The sequence below is a fragment of the Protopterus annectens genome, chromosome 8.part0 (genome assembly GCF_019279795.1).
Source record: "Protopterus annectens isolate FY-2018-M chromosome 8.part0, PAN1.0, whole genome shotgun sequence".
NCBI classification, from domain to species: domain Eukaryota; kingdom Metazoa; phylum Chordata; order Ceratodontiformes; family Protopteridae; genus Protopterus; species Protopterus annectens.
Genome location: NC_056741.1, coordinates 1187025498 through 1187038192, shown reverse-complemented (window position 1 = coordinate 1187038192; position 12695 = coordinate 1187025498). Strand labels below are relative to the sequence as shown.

Below are 12695 nucleotides of genomic sequence, written 5' to 3'. Positions count from 1 at the left end.
CACACTAAGCCTAAATTTAGTAGCAATAAAAAAAATCATTGTATGCATGCATGTTATTAATCACCATACAGTATGCTGAAGATAGGCTGATTGATAACTGACACCATAAACTGCTTATCTCTTCTAAGTGAACCACATTGGCGAATGCATTTCCAATAATGCAGCCTGTTTGTTTGCTTGGTTTTGACTACTGACTGCTCTGCTTTATGACTCTAACCAATAATTTCAATTGCCTTTATTGCTTTAGGTCAAAATGGAACTTACAGTTTGTGCTCAGTCAACATTTTGTAGTAAGTTATAGTAAAGATGGGAGAATGTATTTTCCCTCAATTTGATTTTGCACTTACTAACTTATTAGCTACCAAATGTTCCACAGTGGTGCTTATTTAATACATATTACTGCAGATAACACTGGACAGCTATGATACATGTGTTTGAAGCTCAGACCTAGATGCTATGTGCAAGACACTTGTAAACTGAACAGTATGGCTGCTAAAAAAGAAAGAATACAGGGCACATTTCTTTTCTACCAGAGAGCAACATACTTCTTCAGTTACTTATTGGGCTTTTTGAGATGTTCTCCCAATATATTAGAATTTATTTAATACAGATAGAGAAATAGACAGATAAAAAGATGCAGTTACATAATTCAATGTGCAAACAATGATGAAAATGGTGATGAAAACATTGATTTTTGTAAACTGACACTTACCTACTTTTGACCATAGTAATTACTGAAAGTAAACCAGTCAATAAAGGACAGCAAGCACTCTCTTTTTCTGCTTGATAAATTAAAAAAATAAATCAATAACAATCACATCAGACATATGTTTGTGTGACTAGTGATACTGTTAGATAAAGGGTTTCTTGTGAGATAATTTGTAATGGTGGAGTCAGGAGACTGGGCAGTGCTAGAGTTAGGACTGCGTCCGTGAGTAAAAATGGGAAGGGTGCTTTGCTCTCCTACATTACCTAATTTGCGTGTGCATAGCTTACATAGCTCATGTAACACTTATAACCTCTTCATATTCTAGTCAAAAACAGTTTCATATGACGCATTTTTGTTTGATTTGAGACCAAGTACCCTGCATAACTCCACAACACATTTTATTCCATCCAAATCAGTCTACTTTGTTTCTTGTTCCACAGTTTTAAAAATTATTCACCCAGGATACCTGCTTTTCTATATCCAGATGGAAAAAGTTGGTACAACCAAGTCTTTAATTCCTTTATATATTGAATATATACTCTATGAAATTCCTCTTTATCATCACCTAGTAGACCAGTCAAATATTTCCATTTAGCATCGCCTGTACCATTCTGCATTACATATATAATTTTAATTTGAACTATACTGTGATCTAAATATGGATCTGAGAATCTCAATCCACCTGCTTCTTTCCTAATCCCCAATTTCTCACAAAACAGTTTAGCCTTGTCAACATCCCTGATAAAATTTAGCATAATTTTTAATCCAGTTTTAGAAAATGGCCCAGACTGAAAAGAAGGAAAATTATGCAGTATCAAAGTACCATAAATAAGTGAAATACTTTTACAGCTAATTTAAATTAAAGTCTATATTCTTCCATCACAGAAGTTGCAATCACAAGTCCAGATTCAATAAAGCCTACACTGTGTACATTAACTGTACACTTCTTTACTATCAAAATCCAGAAATGCACATCTTCATTCAATCATGCTATCAAAATAAAATGTTGAAAATAAAACCGTTTTCATGCCAACATTTCAAAACAAGTTAAAGTCAATTTTCGGTATGCAATGTTTTGGAAAAATGACCATTGGACTGCATTTGCTGTCCGGATATCGCTATTACACAGTCACTAATTTTACTTTCAATTTAACAAAAGTCTGAAAACATACATTTGATGTTACGGTACTCGAAGAAGTGCATTTCTGGATTTTAATAATAAACTGTGTACATGATATGTATTCAGTAACATCTCTACAACATTTTTTGTGCTTTCTAGTCACTTAGAAAGATTACACTAAATGTACATGTAGTCTACAGTTTCTGGTAACCTTTATGAATCCCTGTCAATATTTAAAGCTGCAAGAAAATCAGTAGGAAAATTATAATTAGGAAGAAGTTGTGAGTTATGCCTGTGTTGTCTGTTTACTCACAATGATGTACACTTAGGGTACACTTACTGTAGGCATTATCGAACCCAGGGACAATCTTTTCATCCATTCCTCATAAGTTCTTTTAACCTATGATGACATGCCTGACCAAATTCACAAATTCTTAACGTACCCTTATTTCAGTTTTGTGTTATGGTCATATTTCTAATCATAAAAAAGGCTAATGAGATCCTGCTTAGGTTGAGTCAGGTATATCCATTCTTTACCTATAAAAAATACATTGCATTTTTTCCATGTATAACTTATACCCCCTATATTAAAACCATGTAATATTGTAGACAATGGTCCCAAAAGTAAAGTAAAGGGAATTGTCTCTGACAGACCGCTTGGCTTGCCCCTAGATAGCAAGTTTTTTTTTATGTATTAACTATTGAATATGAATAAATCGTCACTATTAATTTTGTGAAATCTCACATAACTCTGAGGGCAGGCAAAAACCTCATCAAATAATGCTACCCCATCCTATCAAAGACATCCAGAATTACTATTAGCAGTTCATAGGTTCATAGGTTCATAGGTTCATACTAGGCTATCTGCCTTAGGGCATTTATAAGCCTAGCCAGAGTGTGTTTGGCTTTCGCCACCCATTTTAAAATAATTTTGCTATGCCCTTTTTCGAGGTTAGTATACTATGCCTCTGTCTAACAGTGACACAGAAGTGATACCCGGGGTAAACATATGATCTCCCATCCACTCATCAAGATTCCTCTTGAAGAGAGTCAATGAAGGACTCTGCCTAACCTGGACTGGGATTTTATTCCCGAGTGAAGGGAGCCTCTGGGTTATGAATCTGTCCCTTCAGCATGTCCTATTTATTTCAGTGCTGAGGTTCAAGTCTCTCAAGCGTGTAGCTCGATAGGATTTGGATTTTCTGAGGTGCAGCATGTCCATTAATTCCGGGTTGGACATGGCTTTATACGTCAGGCACAGATCGCCTCTGAGCAGGCAGTATGCCACTGAGTAGAGCTGGAGTTTCTTTAACCGGGCAGCATATGGCATCTGTTTGAGCCCTTTGATCCTCTTGGTGAGGTACCTTTGGGGTCTTTCCAGTTGCTGCAGGTGTCTGGTAAGGTACATCCCAAAAGGGGCATTGTACTCAATTATGGGCCTGATGAGGGATGAGTAAAGAGGCACGATAACCTCCCTTGATCTAGATGTGAATCCCTTCATGATTAGGTGGACTATATAAAATGTTTTTCTAACCACCTTGGCCACGTGGTTGTCAAATGAGAGATTGCTATCAACTTGGGTCCCCAGGTCCCTAATTACTTCTTCTGTACTTAATGGATTACCACCTATGTGGTAATTTGTGGGCACTTTGTTTTTGCCAAAGGGGATGACTATACACTTTTTGGCGTTTAGCTTGAGGCCATGGCTCTGGCACCAGTTGTCTGTTTCTATGAGGCCCTTTTGGAGGATGCTTGTGTCGGCTGGAGTGTCGATTATGGTGCCCAGTTTGCAGTCATCTGCAAACCTGGTCAGCCACAGTCCTTCCGTGTTGGCCTGTACCTCCGAGAAATATATACCGAACAAGAGAGGTCCCGGGACTAAGCCTTGTGGGACGCCACTTGTAACTGGTTTGGAGTCTGACATGGCTCCAGTAATTCTAACCATGTGGGTTCTGTCCTTGAGCCAGTTTGCAACCCATCTAGTGACATAGGGGTTTATATTTAAGCTGGTGAGCTTATCTATAATGCCCGAGTGGGGTATTGTATCGAAGGCTTTTGCGAGGTCCAGGTAGGCTGTGTGGACCACCTTCCCCTCATCAATGGCCTTAGTGACTGTTTCAAAGAAATCAACCAGGTTTAAGAGGCAGGATCTGCCCTTAACAAAGCCAAACCAGGTAGGATCCAGTGTCTGTAGGTCCCCAATATCTTTATTTATGAGGTCCATGATGATCCTTTCCATAGCTTTGCAGACCAAGCTAGTCAGGCTTATGGGGCGATAGTTTCCAGGATCCGTTGAGGCACCACCTTTGTGGAGAGGGACCACTGTTGCTGTACGCCACTCTTTGGGTACATATCCTGTAGTAAGGCTGAGATTGAACAGTAGTTTTATGTTTGGGTTTAGCTCTTCTTGGAGTTCATGTAGGACACAGCCCAGGACACCGTCTGGTCCCATTGATGCTGTGTTTTTGCTTTGGAGAGGGCAGCTCTTACCTGTGCATCTGGGATGTCAGGGGCAGCACTCTGCTGGGATAGATATTTGCCCTTTTGGTGGGAGGGGGTTTGCGCTGAACCTGTCAGCTAGGATGTTGGCAATGTCTGTGGGTTTGGTGTATTTTTTATCATTTTGGACTAATTCTGAGCATATCTGGGAATTCCCACCCAGGTTCCTAACATAACTAATGAAAGCCTTGTGATTATCCTTAGTGTCCTGTGCAATTATTCTCTCGAAGCTGGCCTTAGACGATTTTATGAGTGCCCATAGTTTTTTGCTAATACTCATCAGAGATGCCTTCCCTTTTTGGGATTTTGCTCTATCATGTAGTAGCTTCCTCCTTCTATTGTATAGTTTGTTTATGGCTGGGGTCCACCAGACAGGACGTCTGCCTTTGGAGGATTGGGACTTGGTTTTATTTGGGATTGCATGATCCATGCATTCCTGAAGGTGTTCATAGAATGCATTTATAAAGGATTCTGCGGTCTGGGCCGTATTTTCCACAGGCCCAGGGGCTTTGAAGGATTCCATCTCGGTTTTGAGGAGTGTGAAATTTGCAATAGAGAAGTTTTTCACTGTGGTTTTCAGGGCAGGGGGTGGAGTCGGGATGTGAATATCCAGTGAGATTAGTTTATGGTCTGATCTTACCAATGAGGGATATACTTCTGGTCTGGAGCGTAGAGTCCCCATGTTGGTGATGATCAGGTCCAGTATGTTTTCCCCTCTTGTGGGAGTAGTAACAAGTTGTTCCATAGCATTTGAGTTTATAAATTCTAGGAACCATTGGGCTAGTGTGTTGGAGCTAGAGTAATGCTCCCAGTCTATGTTTGGGTAGTTGAAGTCACCCAATATAATGGTGTTTGGAGAGACCTTCATATTTTCCAGTGTTCTGAGGAAGGCCGAGTGGGGTTCCTGAGTTTGGGAGGGTGGTCTGTAGCAGGCTATAAACTGGAAGGCAGTTTTACCCACTGTTAGTTGCACATAAATAGCCTGTGATGCTTCGTGCTGTGCCACCAACCTGGAGGTGTGGGTATCTTTGACGAATATTGATACTCCCCCTCCTTTTGTGGTTCGGTCCAAGTTTTGGGGCCGAAAAGCATGGTATGAGGTATAACCTGGTAGTGCTGGGGTGCTCTCGGGAGCCTTGAACCAGGTTTCTGTTACTGCACAGATATCGATGTTCTCCATGCTAAGGAGAGTTTTGAGTGCATGCATCTTGAAGTTTAGACTTCTGGCATTGAGTAGCATTACTCTTAGTTTCTTATCCCTTGTGATACCTATGGAGGTGGGTTTGTCTTTTGAGCCTTGCCTAAAAAAGGCACTATGGGGGTAGCAAGAGCCTTTGCCAATATCCAAAAGCCCAGGGGTGACAGGTGCAAGCCATCCCTAGCGATGCATCGTGGCTTGTCGAGCATGTCATCCCAGGCTGACAGGCATTGGATCCCCTTTGAATGACACCAATACTTAAGCCAATTGTTGAAATTGATCATCTTGTCTTCATATTGTGGCATCATTCTTGGTGAGGGTAAGATGCTACTCAAGGTCAGGGTCATACCGGCCTGGGCTACATGCTCAGAGATCTCCTCTATGTCTCTTTTCAGGTAGTCCAGGGAGGTACGTCTCAGGTCATTCACACCAGCATGGACAATGACTGAGTCATATTTGTACTTGCCTTGGAGTGACCTGAGTGCTTGTGTTATGTGGCGGATCCTAGCGCCCCACAGGCAGCTCACCATGACCTTCCCCTTGTTCAGCCTGGTGAGCGGGACATCAGTGTGCCTGACGATAGAGTCACCTAATACAAGTGTATCAGGTGTGTTGTTTAGCCTTAAGGGCTGTGACTGTTCGGCACACTGGCTTTGTGAGCTATGTGATGTATGTGTTTTGTTTTGGGGTAGCGGTTGCTTGGGTGTCTGCTTTGGAGGTCTCTGCTGCTTAGGCAGATTTTTATTTAGAGCCTCCGAGTATGTTTTTGTGTGTTTATGTGTTTGGTTTGCTGTCGTGGTAGGTCTATGTGAGACTGGAATTGTAGTGAGTGTGGTTTCCTTCTCCTCCTGACTGGCTACGCCAGTACTGAGTTGAGAGAGCTTAGCCTCCAGTATGGCTATATGGTTGCATCTCTCACATGTGTTGGAATTTGTTGGGAGGAGGAGACGGTTGTCTGTGTACATGAGGCAGTTGTAACATTGCCTCAAGATTCCCAGATTCACCAGCTGGACCAGAGAGGAGATTGACAACTGACCTTTGGACATGCTAGAATAGTAATGGGAATTCCTTTATAATTGGAAAAAAAGGGCTAATGGGGAAGAAGGTACTCAAGGGGAGTTTGTGAGGGTGTAATGCTTTTAATTTTTTATTGCTGACTTATATAATTGCTTTAGTGGGCAAGTGCCAGGTAACTTAAATGCAATGTGTTACAGGTAACTTAAATGCAAAAATGACAAACAGTAACTTTCTTTCAAGTGACACAAGGAAATAAGTACAGTAAGCAATGCAGATATCACTAGGGATCCACAGAAGTGCTGAAAAGCTGTGTTTTAGGTGGAATTAGCATTTCAGGGAAATAACAAGCAAACAAACAACAAGCATACAAACAAAGCTAGATTCAGCAGGCCTGGATCTAGTCTATGCTACAGCAAACAAGGTGTACCAATTTCAGTAAGAAACAGTTCAAATATGCAGGCACTATAAGCCTTTAACCAGAAATTCCCAGCTCAGAAGGGCAGAGTCCAGCCTCTCCTCCCACAAGAGTGCAGACCACGAACCTTCTTAATGTAAAATAACTGGCCCGAAGCCCAAGTGCTTAAACCAGAACTAATATACTTTTAGAATAACAGACACTGAGCCCTCAATCAGCAGTTCCCAACTTAGAAGGATGTAAGCTACCTGTCCTGCCACCACAGTGCAGGCCACAAACCTTCCTAATGTAAAACAACTGGTCTGAAGCCCAAGTGCTTAATCCAAAAGACTTAGAATGATAGCTACACTTTAATCAGCCAAGCAGAAATAAATACAATTGAATACTTTAAAGAATGCCTGGATTAGTGCTCAAGTTATACAAACAAAGCTAGATTTAGCAGGCCTGGATCTAGTCTATGCTACAGCAAACAAGGTGTACCAATTTCAGTAAGAAGCAGTTCAAATGTGCATGCACTATAAGCATTTAACCAGAAATTCCCAGCTCAGAAGGGCAGAGTCCAGCCTCTCCTCCCACAAGAGTGCAGACCACGAACCTTCTTAATGTAAAATAACTGGCCTGAAGCCCAAGTGCTTAAACCAGAATTAATACACTTTTAGAATCACAGACACTGAGCCCTCAATCAGCAGTTCCCAACTTAGAAGGATGTAAGCTACCTGTTCTGCCACCACAGTGCAGACCACAAACCTTCTTAATGTAAAACAACTGGTCTGAAGCCCAAGTGCTGAAACTAAAAGGCTTAGAATGAGATACACCAATCAGTAATAAATACAATGGAGTACTTTTAAGATGACGCAAAAGCAAAATAAAGTTGGAAGAAACACAAATACAGTAAAAGCAGATACATTTTTTTTTCAATATGTTGTTTATGCCATGGTGTGGACATTTATTTTTTGTTCTTTCTGATTCTCTTGTGTTGCTGTCATCAGCAGCCCCATTTAAAATATATCATCAAATGTCTGCCTCCGTCTCACAAATCTATAATTTACAATCAGTTCTATCATATATTTAGCCAAATGTGTCACTATGATGCACATTAATAGCTTATACTATTAAGAAAGTATTGATATTAGTCTACAAGATGATGACAGACACAGACACATTACCTTTTTTGGCAGTACCACAACAACTGCCTGCTTACTAATTGAGGTATTGTTCTAATAACAATAACTTAAATATATGCCTTCACACAATATAGACTACTATATCTTTGTTGTTTCTCTGAAATTCTATCAATAAAGAAATCACTTGCCTGTGTTTTCACCAAAACCTGTCCTTCCATTGCTTTCCTAAGCTCCACTATACTTATGAGAGACATCCAAGCATTTGCTGGATACTTCATACCTCTGTTTCCAAATTATATCACTTATATGTTCTCACCACTTTATCCTGGTGTTACATAAATTCTTATAATATTCTCTACATATTTTTGGTGTCACTATTAGGTTTCTTTTAAATGCATTCCATCCCTGTATCAAAACCTTGCAATATTTCTTCAAGACAGTTGTAGTTGCAATTGCCCTGCTAACGCTTCCAGGCATTCAGAAGAGTTCTGAAAAATATATTTAAGCAGCGCTTTTAAGAATTCATATTTCTTATTGAATATATCTTTTTGTATGCTATTTAATCATATCCAATTTTTCACCTGTGTAGAGTTCATTCTCAAGAAAGTACAGTTCTGTAAATAAACTTACTGTAGTAGAAGATGTTCAAATGATCGGTGCTGCAGTTACCTTAGCTATATGGCTTATATCCTGGCCAGGATGTAATAGTCAACCAGTTTTTAAAGCCTTAGGGGTACCTTCCATATGCCATGACTGTCTGGCAACTTAAGGTAAGCTAACTAAGGCAACTTAAAGTAAGATTACTAAAAGGCAAGTTTTGGTGCCAAGTCCTTCAGAGCTTTACTGACAATATAAAGAGGGAGGCTGAGCCCTGAATGGATGATGCTAGAAAGAACAAAAAATAAATGTCCACACCATGGCATAAACAACATACTGAAAACAAGAGGGGTGGAGGGAGGGAGCAGCTACTGCTGCAATGATCATTGAACATTGACCGTTAACAGTAAGCTGACTTACTCAGCTGTACTATCTTCATGATATTGATTAAAGAAATGAACAAACAATCCAAATATCTGACAGATTTTGTTCTATGAAGATAGTGCTGTGGACATCCATGTTATGGAGAATCCCTTCTCACTCATTTTGTGTTAAAGAAAGGAACTGGGGAGATGGATGGTTTGGCATAAAGTAAACTTGGCTACAATTTTAGGCAAAAAAAGGATTAGATCTGAAAAAAACACTCCCTGTGGAAAATGACGTAAGTTTTACTCACCATAAGCACTTACAACTCAGACACCCTTCTAGCAGAGGTCAGAGAAATCAGTAGAACTGTTTTTCATGATAAGAACTTCAAGTCATCCTGGATAGCTTGGTTAAATGGAGCAAGTGTTAGCTTCTCAAAATTAAGAGCCTAAGGAGGTGTTACCAGTTTTCTTGAAGGCCTCTTATGCAAAATCCCTTCCAAAAACATTTTGACATGATAATGCATTGAAACAGGAGCATCCATGGGCAGATATGTGGAAATGTCCAATAAATGAACTTTGACACAGGAGTAAGAAAGCCAGTAGTATAGTAACTCACACTGATATTGAATGGGAGCTAGTTATATTGTTGGCACCGACTAAAAAACTTTCCATTTGCTAATATATGATTTTCTAGTATCAGGCTTTCTGGTTTCCATTAGTGTCTGCTGCACGTCCTAAATAAACAGGTGCCTAAAGGGAATTACTACTCTATCATTCAGGCAATTAACTGAAGTTTATTGGTGTTGAGTTGTATCACCCCCCCCCCCCCCACACACACACACACACACACACACACACACACACACATTTTGTGTGAGTAAATCCAGTCTGTGAAGAAGCTTGTACTAATTGTCTCTGGCTATTTCCAAAAGAAGGGACAACCACTGTTGACTGAGCCAGAAGGGAGTCACCATAATGATCTTGGGGGATTACTTCTAAAGCATCAGAGGTGCCCCAAACATTAGTGGAAAGGTGGAAAAGCATACAGGAACAGTCCTGTCCAATAAAAAGACAAGATATCTGTCTTCCAGGCCTTCTTGCATGGAGTCCTGGAGCATAATCTTGCCACCTGATTGTTCAGAGAGGAGACAAAGTGGTCTACTTGAGACACTCCCTTCAGATGGATCAAATCGTGGAGGACGCCCTGATCTAGTTTCCATTCATGAGGGTCTGCCTTTGTCCTGTTCAGCTTGTTTGCCACTCAGTTTTACTCTGACAGAAAGTAAGATGCATGTAGAGTGAGACTGTGCTGTGAAGCTATATCCAAAGCTAACACAGCTAATCTGCACAGGGAGTATGATCAGATCTATATCATATCATCGAAAATGTACATCACTGAATGGCATTTCATCGAACCCCTCCCCCCATAACCCCCCGCTAATTCTATATACCAAGTCTGGGATCGCACTACAGTGGAGAAAGGGCAAATTACCTGATCTCCACCATAATGAGAACTCAGTAAGAATGGTCTGATGAATGGCATCTTTGATAAAAAGGCATTTGAAATGCCATTTGATGATGTAACTCTTGGATGAAATAATAGGGAACCAGTATGACCTGGTTCCCCCTTGCTTGTTGATGTGCCACATGACTGTGGTATTGTCTGTAACAACTTGAAGAGGTTCCTGGAGCCAAAGATGATTCAGAGAGTGGAGTGCCTTGATCAAGGCAAGCATTTCTTTTATATTTATGTACTTGCATCTGTCCTTGGTGTCCCACACACCTTTTACCTTTATTTCTCCTGAAACCACTCCCCGAGCAAAGTCAGTTGCATCTGTGGTGACTGACTCCTTTGGAACAAGGAGGGAGAAGGGAATACCTATATTTAGGGATTCCTTTTTCACAAACTCCAGAACATGGATCGGAAAAGGCAAGGGGTGTTGGTACTGGGGCCAATGATATTTCAGATGCCACTATATTTTTCTCTTGTGGAGTCTTAACAGGGGTATCATGAGAATAGTAGAAGCCATGAGACCCAAAATCCCAAAGTATTCCCTCACAGTGATTGAAGTCAGAGTAGAAAACCATAGAAATAGATCTAGATATAGAGCTATTTTTTCCTGTCGAAAAAAAGTTCTTTGAACTGCAGTGTCTAGTTTACATCCCAGAAACAGAACACTATGAGAAGGAGACAAGAAAGGCTTTTGAATATTCTCTTGGAATCTGAGCTTGTGTAAGAGATTTCTCACCCAATAGAGAGCTTTCTGACACTTTGAAAAAGTCTGTGTAAAGATAAGCAAGTCTTCTAAAGATGGAAAATATGGATACCCTGTAGTCTTCAATGAGCTATAACTGGAACTAGACACTTTTTGAGCACTCTTGATACAGTGAATAGTCCAAAGGTTAAGGCAGAGAAATGATAATGTGATCCAGACACACAGAACCTTTAGAAAAGCCTTAAGTTTGGATGACTAGGAATGTGATAAGCATCTTTTAAATCTAATATTACAATGAAACTCAAATGAGAAAGAGTTAATAAGTTGTAAAGTGACATAATTTTAAATTTGATCTCTAGTACAAACAGATTTAGGAAATAAAGATCCAAAACTGGTCACCAAGAATTTTATTCATTTCTTTGGCACTAAAAACATCCTTAACTAAAACTGCTTTCTGGCCTGGGAAGGAATAATTGGTTCTATCACTCCCTGGGACAGCATGTGATGAAGAACAGATGGAAAGAAAGGAGCCTGGTCTGAAATATAAGCAATTACCCCTCCCCCAAATGGAGGAATTTCCTCTTACTCCATTTTGTAAACTTGAATGATCTTTAAAACCTGTTTATCTGCAAGTATCCATTGCAAAAGAGAAAAGTGGAGATTCAGACATTCTGGGAAAGAAATGAAGATGCCAGAGTGGAAGGTGTATGTGTGTGGGGGTCTCTTAAATAGTCATTCTGACTTACTAGACTGTCCTTGGTTTTGGGAGTTTCCAGAATTCATTTTGGTACCCGCTTGGCATTTCTTCTTAAGCATTTGTTTACCTGTTTTTTGTTGCAATTGTTTATTTTATAGCTTACACAAACTGGATGAAGAGTTAGAGAATATCTTTGAAAACTTGGAAAAGGTGGAATGAAAAATCTCAGACATTCCCTAAATCAGCTTACCCCTTTCATCATACTTTTTGATCACCTCTGCAGCTGCAGGGGAGAAACTAAATCTCTATCATAAGAAGAATTTAAAATCCAATGTTAACAATGTCTGGGAGGTTCAAAGAATGCAATCATGAAACCTACTCAAAACAAAGCCAGTGGCCATAGCCCATGAAGGAGTATCAACAAAGTCATTCACAAAGTACATACAAGGAGAAGTGACTTGAACAGTAGAATAAATTCAATTATTTAAAACAGATTTTTCTTCACAAGAAGAAACTGCAGATAAAGCATTCCTCAAACTTTCACAATTAGTCAGAACAAACATTAACATACAAGCCTGACAATTCAAATTCTGAAAATCAGAGTTGCAGAAGCATACCCTTTTTCCTGTACTTATCAATAATCTTTCCATTCTTATCAGAGAGAAGAGGACTGGAATTGTGATGCCCCAACACTGGCTCAGTAATCAAGGAGCCTCAATCCTCTGGGAACAGTGG

At 40.0% G+C, this 12695-nt stretch overlaps 1 protein-coding gene across 1 annotated transcript in view; it reads left to right on the top strand.

Annotated features, from left to right (window-relative positions):
- Positions 1-12179, top strand: part of LOC122808429 — a 204268-nt gene extending 192089 nt beyond the window's left edge. The window contains exon 5 of the mRNA XM_044079391.1: positions 12119-12179. Within this exon, the coding sequence (XP_043935326.1) occupies positions 12119-12179 (61 nt within the window). The remainder of the gene's footprint in view (positions 1-12118) is intronic.
- The last annotated feature ends 516 nt before the right edge of the window (positions 12180-12695 follow it).